Source organism: Rhyacophila brunnea, unplaced genomic scaffold (genome assembly GCF_057557595.1).
Source record: "Rhyacophila brunnea isolate RB1 unplaced genomic scaffold, BYU_Rbru_1.0 scaffold_18, whole genome shotgun sequence".
In the NCBI taxonomy this organism is placed as follows: domain Eukaryota; kingdom Metazoa; phylum Arthropoda; class Insecta; order Trichoptera; family Rhyacophilidae; genus Rhyacophila; species Rhyacophila brunnea.
The window spans coordinates 12787924-12804698 of record NW_028232837.1 but is presented as its reverse complement, the minus strand read 5'-3'; the positions used below and the strand labels follow the sequence as shown (position 1 = coordinate 12804698).

Below are 16775 nucleotides of genomic sequence, written 5' to 3'. Positions count from 1 at the left end.
GAATTGTCGGGTTTTAGTTGTTCTTCCAGTGTGCCATTATGACGCAAAAATTTGGAGGAGATTTGGGAATGATTGATGATTTGATCGAAGAAATTACGAAATCTCCAGCAGATCTTACACAGAATGAAATATATCGCTCTATTTTAGAGCATAATAAATAACAGTATACTTCTGTCAGTACTTTTCCACCTTGAAACATAAATGCACTTGTAGACATCACGTCATCAGACATGACGTTGTACCTACTTAGTGCATCTGTACAAAGTATTTTCACTATAAATTGACACACTTGAATCGAGAATAAGAAGAGAGCTGTAATTTAAGACTTGTGTAAAAGGAAGAAAGCCAAAAAAGCATTCAATTCAGGTGAAGAATATGTGAATGAATATAAGAATATTTGAATACCATGGAAGCACTATGTAAAAATTCTTGCCAATTCAAATATGTGCCCAAAAAATGAGTGAATCCGAACGTCAAGTTAGTTTTGATTCATTTTGTATTATTGGCAATCATGAGAAACAATGGGATTACATCTTACGATATGACAAGTCAGTGCAAAAGAAAACCCAAAAACTACCAGCTTCTTTAAGACGTTTAAAAGCACTTATTTATGGTTTGTCATGCTATAACGAAATAATAAAAGTATGTAAAACTATGTTTTTACAAACACTTTCAATTTCAAATATGTGGGTGGTGAGTGCTTTTAAAAAAAGGAAGAGTCAGAATTGCTATTGTATAGTCAAGGCAGGTACAACAACCGTTCTCATGCACTCAAGGAAGCAAAAAAAATAGTATAATTGAACATGTTAATAATATATTTCATAAGAAAAGAATCCCACTATGTTAGAAAAAATAGCCAAAAAGAATATTAAGACGAGAATTTGAATATGGTGAAAATGTTTCCCCAATATAGCATATGATTTGGATCAAAACAATATCAATTTCCAATTGCTACTGAACGCCAATATAAAGGCATATTTTTCTCGTATTTCTTCGTCTGAACAGGAACGGAAACAATAATTGAGTAAATTAAATATTTAATAAAAAATAAAGTGATTATCAGCAACATTTATTATTTACAGAACGTTCGAGAGAGATGAAACAGGGTGATATAAATCGTGCAAAAGAAAATCGCATTACAACTGTTACAGCATGTTTTGATTTACAAAAGTTTTAACTGTGTCACAAAGTGAAGTATGAGTCTTTCATTATAAGAGAAAATAATATGCCATCTATAATCTCACTGTTCATGATAGGATGGCTATTAATTGTTACCTTTGGCATCTACAAACAGCTAAGTGAGGTGCGATAGAAATAAGTAGCTGCATAGAAGTATAGAAGTCTTATAAGTACTATTTTTACATATTTAAAATCTAATTTTAAGAATACAGTTGTATATTATATGATAGTTTTCCTATACTTAATTTAAAAAAAGTTTAATTTACATAACGTTTATAATGCTGCAACGTAATTTACGTAAAATATATAGGTAATAAACTATCCTATCATTTCTTAATTTATACTACCAATCATTATTATGTTGAGTGGAATATTCATTAAGTAACTTTGCAATTATTTTACTATAATATTATGTTCTGTAAAACAATTTCCTCAAACTGACTGAATGGTTAAAATACAGTTTATTGCAATAAAATATTGTTTAATTAAAAAATCTCTTCATATTCCATCAGAATATCTAAACATATTTTTGGTTTAATCAAATATCATCGAGAGAGAAAACACTAAGAGCACATAGTATGTCATTCCCCGTAAAAGTCAAAACAAAAATCTCTCTAAGTCGAGATATTTAAGATTATCTTTCAGAATTAGCATGAAAAAAAACACCATCTCAAGTTACGTGGTACTTTTTTTATGAAAAAAAAAAATAATTACGTGGAAAAACACACCAAGTATAGATATATACACCCTCTAAAAATATATAAACGGGAAAAATCACACCAAATCTAGATGTAATATTTTAGTTGTCAAACTTAACGTGGAAAAACACATTTAGGGTATTATTTCCCAAATTATTGTCTTGCAAAAGTTGATTGTATGCTTAAATGATACTCTATTTAACCTTTTTATCGCGACATAATTTCGCTCATGTACTTGTTCGGGCGCGCTGCGATTTTTACGATTCATAAATCATACCGAAACGTCATTAAAAATGTACCTAAAAATCCACTGAGTGGCTCTAGCTATAATAAAACATTCCTTTTAATTTTACAGCATGTGAAAATAAACAAAAAGATCGTAAATTAAGCAACAGAGCTTTAAGAAATTCTGTCATACATAATAAAGCACGCTTGGAGTACATACCGCAGAGTGAAGTGGCCTCTATGATACCGGATAAGTGGTAGACACTTGCGCCGATGATTAATGTTCACACGTTTTTTAACACCAACACAGAACGCACACAATCGTTATTGTTATATTATTTCCTTACAACTTGGTCTCATATTTCAGTCACACCTAATTAATGTTTATGGCTTAACTATATTTCAAAAATTGATTTTGTCATGGTAGTCATAAAAACAGGGCACAGAGCATAAAGCGACATCACATGCTTCACACATAATGTTCGTCATTTTTCTTTTTTTATCTTTAGTAGTTGAAGCAATACACACACGACATCTTCGATATGGTTTTGTTTTATTTACTGTTGGAGGAATTTTACGGGGTAAATGTCTTAGGAGTTCTGTTTTTAAAATTCTTTTTGGGTTATTAACTACACGAGTAGTTTGTGATGTCGATGGTCTTGAGGCACTGCCATATGTTTCGATTAATTGCCGGATTACGTTTAATTGAAATTCAGCTAAACTAATTTTTTTACCGGTGATAACTTTGTAAAGTATGCTACTATTTAATAAAAATAAATCTATGATGTGGAATCCAACCTTTTTATACCACTTAAGACTCTTTCGCATACACGAGAGGCTGCTCAACATCATGTCAGCTTTGTCTACCGTGCCCATATTTTTATTATAATCCACAACGCATTGTGGTTTTATAATGGGTTGTCCTGTGGCCCTATTAATTTTATCTGTCGGTACCATGGAGTCATCGTGCATGGTACTGATCATATGCACTTCCCGCCTATCATGCCATTTTAACACGAGCAATGGGCCACGGTTAAGAGATTTTACTTGTCCTTTCTTCAGTTTATCAAATTTTGGCATTGACTTTCGTGTTTTACGTACCGTGCCGCAAGCATTTGTCTTTTTTTTATGTAGAAACTGAAATAATTCTGGGCTGCTGTACCAATTATCACAAAATAGTTTATGCCCTTTACCAAAATAATCCTTCATCAAAGTGGTGACAACAGCCCCAGATATTCCCAAAAGTTCACTATCACTTATTTCGGTTTCTACACCACAATAAATAATAAAGTCTAAAATATAACCGGTTTCCACATCACAAATCACAAATAATTTGATTCCAAACCTATGTCTTTTTGACGGTATAAATTGTTTGAATATTAATCTCCCTTTAAAAACAATGATACTTTCGTCGATGCAGAGATTTTCATTTGGTAGCATTGTTTCTTTGAATATTTTTCTGCAGTGGTCAAGAAGTGAGCGCACTTTATAAAGACGATCTCCAGTAGGGATTTGGGTATCAGAGTAATGTAGCATTTGTAGAATCAACTCATACCGATCTCTTATCATAGTTTGGCCAAATATTTTAGAATTTAATAATGGATCAGCACTCCAATGTTCTTCAATTGTGAGATGGCGATTTCTTGTCATCAACATTGATACAGCATAAAAAACATACATCTCTTCTGGGCATGTATCATACCAGGCATGGATCCTTGCATTCGGAGTGTGGGCTTGTGTGTTGAGCATATGGTTGTGGTAATTATTTGTATGGTTAACTATGGTATTCATTATTGTTTTGTTAAGAAAATGACGAAAAAATTCCATTTCTGTGGAATTTTCATTGAGCTGTACACTAGGGTTAACGCCTGAGTTGAAACTATCAAAATCGTATGTGATCGGCACGAAGGGACCCGCAGTCCACGATTGGAGTAAACTGTCTGGTGCTGCACTGGTAGACGGTTCAGCCACTCCTTCATCACTGCCTATATTGGAAGGCTCGTCAACATCGTCGGGATGTTCTACTAGCGCAGCTTCTTCATTATCACTTTCCATCTCATAGTCCGAATCCAAACATTCAACATCAGGGATAGACATTTTTATTTAAACACTAAATATGCTATTATAACTTAAGGGCACACATGCTTACCTAGAGTTTCTGTTTTTTCATTTAAAGTTGAACTATGACATTGAATACTAGGTATGATTTTTAAAGTGAAAGTGATATTATGTTACATCTCTTTTACGCATGCTAATATGATTAAAAAGTTTTTCTTTCTCTTTCTGTCACATTCGAATTTGATTACCAAAGTTTAAACATTTACTATGCGTATTAGCTGACGTGCTTCGTCGTTTACAAATTATAACATGAATTTAAAAAATATATGTATTTATAATATTAAATATATTTTATAATGTACACAGATTTTTTTAACAACTATATTATATATACTTTTATTTATTTGTCGCATATTCAAAATGTTCTTGCTATATTAAAATCTTTTTTTTAGCCGGCCAAGTAAATCCGTATTTTTGGCCATAGACTAATAGAAAAAACTCTCTGCTGTCAGATTATGTTGATAGCAAATTGCAAGATACCTAACGTAGGATTTGTGTTTTATATCAGGAATAAGAAACACTATCTGTAAGTACAATATTATGTTATTTATTACTGTAGTAGTATTCTGTGTGTTTTGCATATATTATTCAAGTGTTAATTTATTGTTTTCTTAGTCTACACATACTTTCAATGTTTCATAATTCCGACTACTTTTTTTGAGGTTAGTTGCGTGGTTAGTTTGGAGGTTATTGCGAGAATGCCTGTGATTTCATATTTATTTGTTTGATATAATCTAAGGCGTTCTAGTTGTTATTAAACATGTTACCTACCTGATTACTTTATTTTAGTTAATCAATCTTTTTTGATGCTTTGTATTATCACTAATCCGTTTTAATTACCATTCTTCAAACAGTCGCACACTATAAAAGATTAAAAATCACACTATTAACAGTTCATATTATGTTTTTTGCAGATGGAGAAAATGTCTACCGAGATCTTTGCTTGTCGACGGTTTCATATGAATAAGATGGAATGAAATAAATCTTTTAATTAATAATGAAATAAATCCGACTTTCGGCGTAGGATTCGAACATGGCGTGATTCATATAATATTATTTATGACGTAGACCATCAAGCATATATACCCATTTTATAGATTTAATAGTACAATTACAAAAGGTAAATATAAAGTGACTAATGTTTGTAACCTATAGCTATATCTATCTCGCATACATATTTAAAAAATAAAACAATTTTATAATTACATTTTTGCACTAAATTTATTATCGATAATGATATAAAAGTTGCTAAATTAATTCATAATATTATAAAATATAATATAATTTTGCATATCAGTTACTTGTATCATATCAGGTATGTCATTTGGTAGAGCTTACTCTCCAAGACTTTTCTTTTTCATCCTCAATATCACTTTGATATTAGAAACATTGTCTTTCTAACACCATTTCAAAGACTTTAAGTTTTCTAGATGCTGTATATTAATTCTTCTCTTCGGCTATATTTGCATCTTAGTTGCAGCATATGGATACAATGCGGCGCCTCCAAGAATCTCTGTCACTCTAGTTTTTTTGCATCGTTCCAGGTCATACTAGCAGCCCGTAACTCCGCCAGATATGCTATATAGATAGTATTTAGCGGCCATCCAGGACGCCGGAATCCGGTTGGCTTGAAGAACAGGCAAACCAGATTGGGATTCTCTTCAGGCACTCGCAGCACGTGGCCGGGCCAGGTACAAAGTTGCGTATTCACTCTCAACGTGATGCGAGGCTATTTGGTGCGTTCTTTTATCTCCCGTTACTTCTAAAATTACCGCACACCCAGTATCCGTCGTAAACATCTGTTCTCGAAGCTCAGTATACGGTTGCTCGGAGCCTTTGTAAGGTGCCATGACATAAAAACTAGTAAGATATTTAAAATAGCTGCTAGAATGAATACATTGTTGAAAGGAAATGAAAACTGATAATATGATATATCAATTAATTTGTCCATCTGAAGTTGTAGATATCAGTTAATAATTATGTGTTATACCAGTAATTAAATGCTGACTTCAAATGAAAATTGACAATTAAATATTGAAATAATATATTACCAGTTTTGATTTTTTTAAGTACTATACTATATCCATGGTTCATATTACAATGTCATAGTAAAACTTAGAAGAATAAAATATGTCGTAAGACGAAATCAATCTTGGGGTTTTAATATAAGTTAAATAAATAGTACACAGCTAATTTGTTATTACTTTGAATACATGCCATGTCTTTACATCAATAAAAAACAGAAAAACAATTTAATGTATAAATATTTATATAAGACTTAACAACGTCTAGTTAGACATCTAGTTAGACACGATGACCTCCATTTAATTTCCTCTTATTTTAAAATTCACCAAGATATATCCTAATAAGTAGGTAAGTATATTACATTTGTACATATAATAAGTAAATCAAGTACTTAACATAAATAATTATACTGTAAAATTAAATTACAATTGAAGCAGTATATATGGACCCCACAGAGTAATTAACAATATAATAATTTATATAATTATATCGGGTATATACTATATTGACACATTTTAATGAAGTCTATTTTTCTTGGTACCTACGTTCAATGATAAATGTTGTTTTATATTGTAACATAAACAATGGTAATATGCATTGATCTTTCTGATTTTTAAACTGTGATATCTATTTTATATATCTATTGATTTCTATGTGTATTATTGATACATTATTTATTTCAAATACAATAATTTCAAAACTAACAGTAAATAATATATAGAAAGCGTCATGTTGTTTAGTTGGAAAATCTACTAGAAAAATTCCATCCAATCCAAATTCAATTTTTACCAGGTGGGTACTTGTAGGTCAGTTATTTTTGGAATAAAATGAATCCCTTAAAAAATATGAAATAAGAATAGAATGATAAATATTTGTGAAAATTTACCAAATCAACATGTTTAACGTGAATATTTTCACACTAAAATAATAAATATTGTTAAGAAAATATACACAAACAGTTCATTCAGAAGTTATGACGTTTAAAAGATCCCGCGAGTTAACTCGTGCGTGGCACTGATCAGTTATGAGGTGATATCAGTTATAATCATTTATGAGGAATGGTTATAAGCCATTGGCACAACCAATTTGGTTTTTGACCTTGAGAACAAAATGTACTTTTTACACGGAACCAAAACTCACGGCTGCAGAGACAAATGCTTATACAAAATATGGCACAGTGGAATCGCCAGCAAGATCTGCAGGTATCATTATTTAGATGTAAGTATACATATTATTTTGAATTTCATAAAATTACACTCGTTCTGGGTGTCTCGTAACAGTAAACTATATTAGTAAATTAGATATATCTTGATGAACTATAAAATAGTGATGTAATATAGACTTGTTGAAAATATATTAAGCATAATAAAATTTAAAATAAAAATTTAGAAATTCAGCCTTTCTGGTTCTCTAATATTCATAGATCTACTGGTTCTGGGATCTACTATTTCTGGCAGTAGACAATTCATATAAAAGTGATATATCTTTTTTTCAATCTTTTCAATCCAAAATGTCTCGTCTTTTTTGATTAATTCTATTTTAACAGGAAAATTATGTCCCGTCCAAACTCCAAATAAACAGACATCTTTCTTAGTAATATGAAGCTGCCCCTGAATCTGGAAGTACCAATCGTGATTTTTATCTATTACCATATTTCTGTCTTTATCTACTTTCCAAAATTTAATTTTTTTCTGTACAATAGCTTCATCTGCACTTATTCCAGCAGCTGAGAAAGGACATTTTATTTCAATAATTGTATCATCATCGCTGATGCCATCTGGCGTTGCACCGATAAAATCATACACATCATCGATAAACAATCCACATCTCTCAATCTTAATCCGTTCTTGTACACTAAGCTGTTGTAAAGCTATTGATTCATTTTCTTTACCATATTTTACCGCTTTCACGTTGGCTAATGATTGGCTATATAATAAACGTTTTACCAAAGGCCCAAATTTTGTATTTTCTCGCCGCTTACACACCTTACCAAAAACAGAGGCAGTAAGAAGGTTTCGTCGCCTTTCTAGCCATTCTGCACATTCAGATTGTAATACGGTGCGTCTTTCTATATCCCTCCTCTCATAGTTTGTCAGTTTGAGTTTTTTCAAAAAAGTTTCTTTTAACAATTGATATTGATTTTTGTCCATATCAGGTTTTTGGCAACTCTCTCCATAATCTGGATTAGATAAAGGAACAGTATGTATTGGTTTTCGCCAAGATTTTCCTATTTTTTTTTTATTTATTTTCAACCTTCTTGATTCTAAGCGATTTATGAAGGCTTTTGGGCTATTTTTATAAACTTGTTTTTGAATTGTGCAATGTAACTTATTTGTATTAAATGCGATTACCGCCGCTGCACATCGTCCCATGTACGATTGTCTTTGAGAGTAGTTAATTCTCTTGCCGCCTACAAATTTTGCAATCATGTTATTAAAAGATTCTGAAATATTAGTAGAAAAATTATAAATTAAACTTTTTGAATTTAGCACCAAACGAGAATTATATATCATTAATTGAGAAAATAGACTGCATTCTTTTAATGCTGGTACATAATTTACATCAAGCATGTCCTCTGTATTTGGTTCATTTGTACAAAAATATGGTAGACAAGAAGTATGGTCTCCAAAAACATGGTGCGGTCCATTAAATAAATCTTTTTTCAGAGCGATAACCTTTTCTTCGAAAGTACTATCTTGTAGTTTTCTATACTTGATTGCACCTATGACGGCTTTCCGCAGACGTCTTTTTCTTGACGCAATGATTTTTCTTACATTCAAGGGATATCTTGTGTCTTTGGTTAATGCCTCTATTTTGCCACAATAATTTCTAATTAAATGGTTTTTACATTCAACTTTCTCGACAGTTACATTCGGATAAGGGTGACAATCAAGAATTTTTTTGTATGTGCTGGAATCTCCATCAGCAATCAATTTTGAATAAATCAATCCATGTGTATTAATAGATTCTTTAAAGCCTTCTAATATTGCTGTAGATTCCATTCCACCTGACGGACCGGTATAATTTAAAAAGCATTTATGTTGTTGAGCAGGGATATTTTTATTTTTAGCTTTGGCGCACAAATCGCAATATTTATTTTTCACTGACATGTACAAAATCTTTCCGGTTCTTTGACCAATGATCGTGGCAGCGCCAGATGCTGCGAAATAATTGCATCTGTATGAACGTTTCGACCAACAGCCGTCTGCAACAACTGATATCATGGGAATACCAGAAGAATCGACGTCACCATTTTCGATTGCAAGTTGTCGCTCTTCTTTCGCAGCGTTTTCCATACTCTTATTTTTGGTTTCTTCAAACCACTCGTACACCTTCTGTTGACTCTTTCTGTATGTTCTTGCTGTAATCGATGGTACGTCAATTGCTGAACACATTTCTTCCAGATTTGAAAATCCACTGCCGATACTGATTATACTGGATACAAATGCGTCACACAGATTCATTTTGTTTTTGTTCATTTCAGTGGTATATAATTTTAATTTTTTACCACAAAGTTTACATTGAATAAAAAATGTACTACTAAAGTTATCCCGATTTTCCCCAAAAATTTCTAAATGTGATAAATTACAATTAAATGGAGAATCATGGTGGCTAATTAATTGAAGTTGTTGGAAAAAATATGAAAAGTCTATAATTCTACGGCCTTCTACACGGAATTTAGGGCTTGAATCTTCAATTTCATTTTCTATAATAAATTCTTCGTGTTCGTGTTCAAATGTGGGATGAAATTCTGGTTCAGGTAGTATGCTTTGAGGATTTCCATGCTCAGGCATAGTCTTCGGCAATATATCAATACTATAATACATTCAAAAATATTAGTTTAGTAGATAGTTAACAGAAAACAAAATGTATAGCTGCTATTAATTATTGTACCAGATTATAATTTTTGTCACAGACACACTAATTTCGAATAAGACATGGCACAAACATAATATAAAAATAATATAAGTACAAATGATCATTATACTTAATTGTGTGTATTAATAAGTAATACGCAAAACTTCCTTTTGCAAGATAAATAAATATTGTGAACCAAAATTTTCTGTGAAATGTGGTTTTTTCAACTATGTATAATTATGTCAAATTATAAAATAATAATTTCAAACCTTTGTGTTTTTAATGTATTAATATTTCCATCTTTTCTCCTACGTCTTTTTTTGGAACTTCCAGCCATCGGATAGTGAGTTCGTGGCATTTTTTGTAAGTACAATCGATATAAATAATTGTGATAATATTGTTAGGTACCTATGTCAAAAACCGAGGATGAAAATTTCGCATTCCCGCTGAAATAAATGACGTTCATAGTATTGCCAGGCTAAACTTTCGAAATTAAAGTTAGTTTTTTAAAAAAAAATTACATTGGAAAATATTATGTAAGTACAGGCATCCATTATTATGTTATTTGATGAAAGTATTCTTTAAAATCATCTGTATTATTATAATCTCGCAAATTCATAATTTAGTAAAAGTTAAATTTTCTGTAATATAAACATCAGTAGGTACCTAACCTATGTTGATTCATAATTTTGGCTAAGTAAAAAATATAGATATTTTTACTTCGCGATGTGTTTGGGGTGTTCTAAATTATGTAAGTATGTTTAATAACAAATGTGAAATTCGTAAAACCTCATAAGTATTATTTATTAAATAAAAATAGTAAAACTAATAGTAGATACAAATGGTGAAAAACTTCATTCTCTTATTTACTAAAATATCAATTCAATAATATTTTAGTAGATATGGCAATACTGGACGACCCGATATATGTCACTGAAATAAAATAAAATCTATCACAATTTATAAAATACATACCTACTACAATCATAATTATTTTGAATGTAGAGGGAGATAGTTATAGAAAGGGACAGAAAACTGATTGCTATGTTGCAATATTAGGCAAAATAGATTGCAACAGTGTTAAAAATTATAATGTATGATTTAGTATGACATAACGTAGAATTGACGCAAATACAAATTTCTTCAGATTTTTTTTTGTTTTGTCCTCAAATGTCAAAATATGTTTTCCTTTTGAATAATATGTTCGAATTTGTGTTTGTTTCGCCTATTTTTGTGTTCAATTTGTAGCATTCACTTTTATAAACATATTTTTGTACAATACTTGTGTGTTGGCGTATTTTTTTGGTCATATAAAGTTAAAATAATACCAGCTAAAGATTCCATACATCATACACCAATTCGCAGGTGGGTCTGGCGGATATCAAGATGGTCGAATATTTCGTGGAAACAGTTGTTTTAAAAAGGTCTCTATTTAGTATTATAAATTTATAACTAACAAGATATTTCATCATTTATTCAATGATTAATGATAAACCTTCTGATACGTAGCTTTATATTATTTCGTATGTCTATAATTGTAGCATATTTAAATAACAAAATGTCCACTCGCTTCCATTAGATTTAGAACCAATAGAAACTGCAAATATTATAATTATACTGAATATATTTTACTACATTATGTTTTATAACATTACAACTATCTATAATAAATCGTTTGAGATAATAATTAAGGGAAAAATTTGTCATCATCACAGCCTATTAATGTCACAAAAATATGGCTTCGTTCTCAATTATCACGTTTCACGGTTTCAAAGAATATTATTTTACGTCATAAAAATACTTTATGTAGTTATCAAATGTTTTACATAAATATTTGACGATGAATAAGCTTCATAATGATATAAATAGTTTTTCTACAAATCTTACGTACTATTCAGGCTTAACCTCTGAAAATACCAGAAAATAGCTGACATGGAACACCTTCCCCCTTAACAGTTTTGAGGAAATTTAAAGTTTTAATTCACTACACAATAATATTAAATTTTAATCTTAGTTCTTTATTCGACTAAAATGAGAAGAATTTTAATCATCACTTTCCTTGAAATAAAAATGAGTGGCCGTGAATTTTGAAAATCTATTCTACATTTTTTAATTTAAATTTAAATATTTTACAGATTATTATTTACTTATTCTCAATTTTTCGTATGTATTTCCATACAGTACAAAAGATTTATTATAGGAATTTTAAATTATTTATGTGTTAATAATTTCGTTTTCACTTTACAACCACTGATTTAATTCATAAAATCACTTTTCATTTAAAGAATTAACGCACATAATTAATTATTAACAGAATGGCGCATCAATAATAATTTTATAGAAAACCGTAAAAAACTTTGAAATGTATCAATCACAACACGAAAGCAATCGACTGTTGAAAATTATCACCGCACTAGCCGATTTCATGTATGAGATCATTAACATCAATTCGCGCCGGCGCAAATTGCGCAAAGCAACTAGCGGTAAATTTTGAAACCAATCATTGGAAATCTGTTTTACTCCAATATCGACAGGGTATGTGTCTTTGCTTAATTTCGAATTATCTAAAAAGTCTTATTGAAAAAAAGTCACAGATGTCAGTAAAGGAATAACCCAGCTAGTTTTTCAAACAAATTTCGACTGTATTACTCGCCGAATTACGAAAATACGGAGGTAGAAACTTATGGGCACTTCTGGATGCCCTTAGCGGTGAACGGTTTAACTATCATGGGCATTTCTAGATGCCGTTAGCGGGAGGAGGGTTAAAGATATAAATTATAATTTAAATAATATTTGCACATGATAAACGGCTTTTGCTACACATTTTTTTGAATGGTTTTTTTGCTCTCCTGAAAAGTTGATAATTTAGAGTTAGTGTGTTATTCCATGAGGTAGTCGATATGAGCAAGCGAGATTCTTAGGGGCTAGGTGTAAAAAAAGAAGCTAGCACGTGGTCATGGCTTGACAAAAGGGTCGATCAGTTCGTGGAGGACACCTAACTTTACCAGTCATACGTATTTGTTTTCATTGTACTAAGGGCTGTATGCATGTGTTTCCAAATTACCTTCAACCTAAATAGTGCCAATTTGCATGCATGAACGCAAAAATTAGAGACGTCGCATCGTTCTTAGTATGTGACGTCACATTGCGTCACACGTCAGAATTGTAGCTGTTTTTTAAAATGTTTATTCACTTTAAAATTTATTGAGTAATCAAATGGCAACATAGGTATATTAGGTATACTTATTCACATTTGATAATATAATATCTTAAGTTTGATTGTCTCAAAACGTATTAAAAATGTTCCAAAAATTATCTGCTTAGCCAATCGGTTTAATGTCATGATGTAGTATTCACCCTACGCTCATAAGTCTGATGATTTAAGACCCAGACAGTTTCTCAGTGGGATCGTCATGACCATAAAAATATTATTTTTCTTCTTCGACAGTTGTAAGGTGTGTTTGGTGAATGTAGTAAACATCAACGAGAACTGCCACAATGTCATCCTGGTGACGACACCCAATAATCCCGCAGAGAGCAACATATATATCGCCGACGCTCTCATCATGCTGGGCAAAGCTGTTGCCGGACAGCCCGTCTATAAGGTATTCATGCCATTTTCTCTTCATATTTATCATGTATGTACAGTAAAACCTCGTTAATACGAATTCCACGGGACCGAAAATCGAAAAAAAATTCGAATTACGAAATATAAACTGTATAGGCATACAAAAATTTTGAAACAAGATTTTTTTTTTTTTGATTTTAATTAATTTTGTTTACGATCATAGATTTTTTGCCTACCAGATCTCTGATACAATTCTTTCAAATTAAAATCTGTGCAAATACCATGTGTCATTAATCCATTAATTGAAGTTACCAAGTAATTAATGTAGGTTGGTATTTACCACCATGTGTTGAGCTAAAATTATAAAAAAATTCGAAATATTTTTTATTTTTCCAATCTGTCAACACAGTTGTTTGGCTTTGTGAAAATCCAATAAACAATCAACAATTAAATACCTACAACCCTGAAACATGTGAGTAGTTATGGTTTTTCCTTTGAGTGGAGTGCAGTTGTGCCACTGATGTATTAATGGGTCATAAAATATCAGGATTATTTTTATCACCTTCGTGAAATAAACAATTTATGATGTTTTATAAAAAGTTTGTCACATTTTTAATGACTGGCTCATAAGATAGTGTACGTCATTACGATTTATTGAATATTTTTATACAATTTTTTGTTTGGTACCTATTCTTGAAAATGTATTTAACTCTGAAATGAAATATAAATCTATGTAAATAATGAATGTCATTAACTACCACTAACAGTTTTTACTTTGAAAAACACATCGTACATTTTGGGTTCAAAATAATATTATGAGTACGGCCCTGTACATTTTTTCACAGTAAAAAACCATTTTTGACGTTTGTTGTAAAAGTTGTGAATTGTTATCGTAAATGATCTTTTAGGAAAAACTTTTTTTTTTTTTTTTCGACCATGTCCGATCCTAATAGGATCATATGGGCCTTCACAGATTAGAGGTTTGTATTAACAGATTTTGTTTTTTACGAGAAATGGATGTCAGCCACTTGCTCAACCTATTAGGTCCATACCCTGACTCACACACAAATTGAAAAATAATATGTGTACTTGCCAGACCCAGGATTCGAACCTGAGACCCACGGCGTGATAGTCCAACGCTCAAACCGCGATTAATAGTATGCATAATAATTATATTGTTCCGAAATGCTGTTACTCCTTTGTATTCTTCCATTAATACATACTTTTTTAGCTGAATAACGTAGAATAATACAACACTCATTTATCCGGCATCCGCCATGTTTTTTTACGACACTAACTTGAAGCTAGCAGCTTCCAGTAATACCAACTGTCTTTTCTCCATGTCGTATTTCTACGTACGTAAATGATGGCATGTTCTCTCTTTAGTCTTCAATCTCTGTGGTTTTATATGAAAATAATGTTCAAGGTAATTTTTTTTCGCGAAAGTTTCGATTTATGGCAAATTTCGAATTCGACACCTACGTGTAAGCCCGTAACTGCGTTTTTGGATATTTTGACTCGATTGCCCTTTATTAAATAATTTTAAAGTTAATTCAACAATAATAATCGGGAAAAAAAACAAAAATTCAATCAATATCGATCAACTAAAAAATTACGATTCAGGCATTAAAAATTAACGTTGTGGTGTCATAGTTTAATTTACGCACTATTGGTGTTAGTAAATCCATGCACAGGCGCTATAACGAACTAATTCATGCGAGGAGATGTCTGTTTTTCACCATGCGCAGTAGAAAATTCTTTGATTTACCTATTATATATTGCTTCCCGTATGTTTCTACGGCAATGAATAATGCCAGAATCAAATTGGCATAGAGTGCATTTGGGCGCCTGAATAGAATATTCAAAAGTGACACTCCCATTGTGTCTTAAGCGTTAAGTATTCAACCAATGTGTGCTACCAACGGTCACATATGCATGTGAAACATGGACTCTTAATGTAAGAGAGACACAAAAATTATGAGCAGTGCAACGTGGCATGGAAAAGTGCATGTTGGGCGTAACGCGTAAGTATCACAAAAGAAACCAATAGATAAGGAAGCAGACAAGAGGTCGCTAAGTAGATAGAATGGAAATGGGCTGACATGTTGGCCACAGGGACCTCCTAAAACCCGCTGGATAAACGAGCTTATAAAGTGCAGTGGATGTGCGTGGCAGCAGAGAACTATGGACCGAGAAGAATGGAGAGAGCTGGGGTAGGCCTTCATCCAGCAGTGGATCGACCCTGGCTGTTGATGATGATAATTTGTAATTAATATTGTGCATTATGTTTTTCCAGAACACAAAATTGAGTATGATGCTGCCGACTCAGCAATGCGGATTCAATAAGCAGAGTCTGGAAAAGAACGAAAAGGTTCTCATTTGCCATACAGTATCTCCGTCTAACTTCTGGGTCAGAAAGGTCAGTTGTTCACATATTCATATTTCTATCACGGATAAGTTAAACTGATTCGAGGCATCACGTAAAATCATGTTTCATTGTCAAGCCTAGCCGATGCTCAGCCATCAGTCGGTATGATCTGTTCAGCCCATAACTGTGTGTCGTATACACATCGACTACCTCATGGAATAACACACTAACTCTAAATTATCAACTTTTCAGGAGAGCAAAAAAACCATTCAAAAAAATGTGTAGCATAAGCCGTTTATTGTGTGCAAATATTATTTAAATAATAATTTATATCTTTAAATAGCGAATCGTTTAAGTAGACAATCAACTTTTGCATGACATTAATTTAGGAAATAACACCCTAAATGTGTTTTTCCACGGTAAGTTTGACAACTAAAATATTACATCTAGATTTGGTGTGATTTTTTCCGTTTATATTTTTCCACGTAATTATTATTTTTTTCATAAAAAAAAGTACCACGTAACTTGAGATGGTGTTTTTTTCCATGCTAATTCTGAACGATAATCTTAAATATCTCGACTTAGAGTGATTTTTGTTTTGAATTTTACGAGGAATGACATACTATGTGCTCTTAGTGTTTTTTTTCTCGATGATATTTGATTAAACCAAAAATATTTTTAGATATTCTGATGGAATATGAGGAGATTTTTTAATTTAACAATATTTTATCGCAAT

At 31.6% G+C, this 16775-nt stretch overlaps 1 protein-coding gene and 1 long non-coding RNA gene across 2 annotated transcripts in view; both read left to right on the top strand.

Moving 5' to 3' along the window:
* Positions 1–16775, top strand: part of LOC147073217 (RING finger protein 17-like) — a 56329-nt gene that overhangs the window by 26974 nt on the left and 12580 nt on the right. The window contains exons 13-14 of the mRNA XM_085945359.1: positions 13552–13708; positions 15968–16090. Of these exons, the coding sequence (XP_085801485.1) occupies positions 13552–13708; positions 15968–16090 (280 nt within the window). The remainder of the gene's footprint in view (positions 1–13551; positions 13709–15967; positions 16091–16775) is intronic.
* LOC147073218 (uncharacterized) lies at positions 4646–6370 on the top strand. Its single transcript, XR_015070463.1, has 3 exons — positions 4646–4746; positions 5135–5340; positions 5765–6370. It is a non-coding gene; the product is annotated as an uncharacterized LOC147073218 (long non-coding RNA).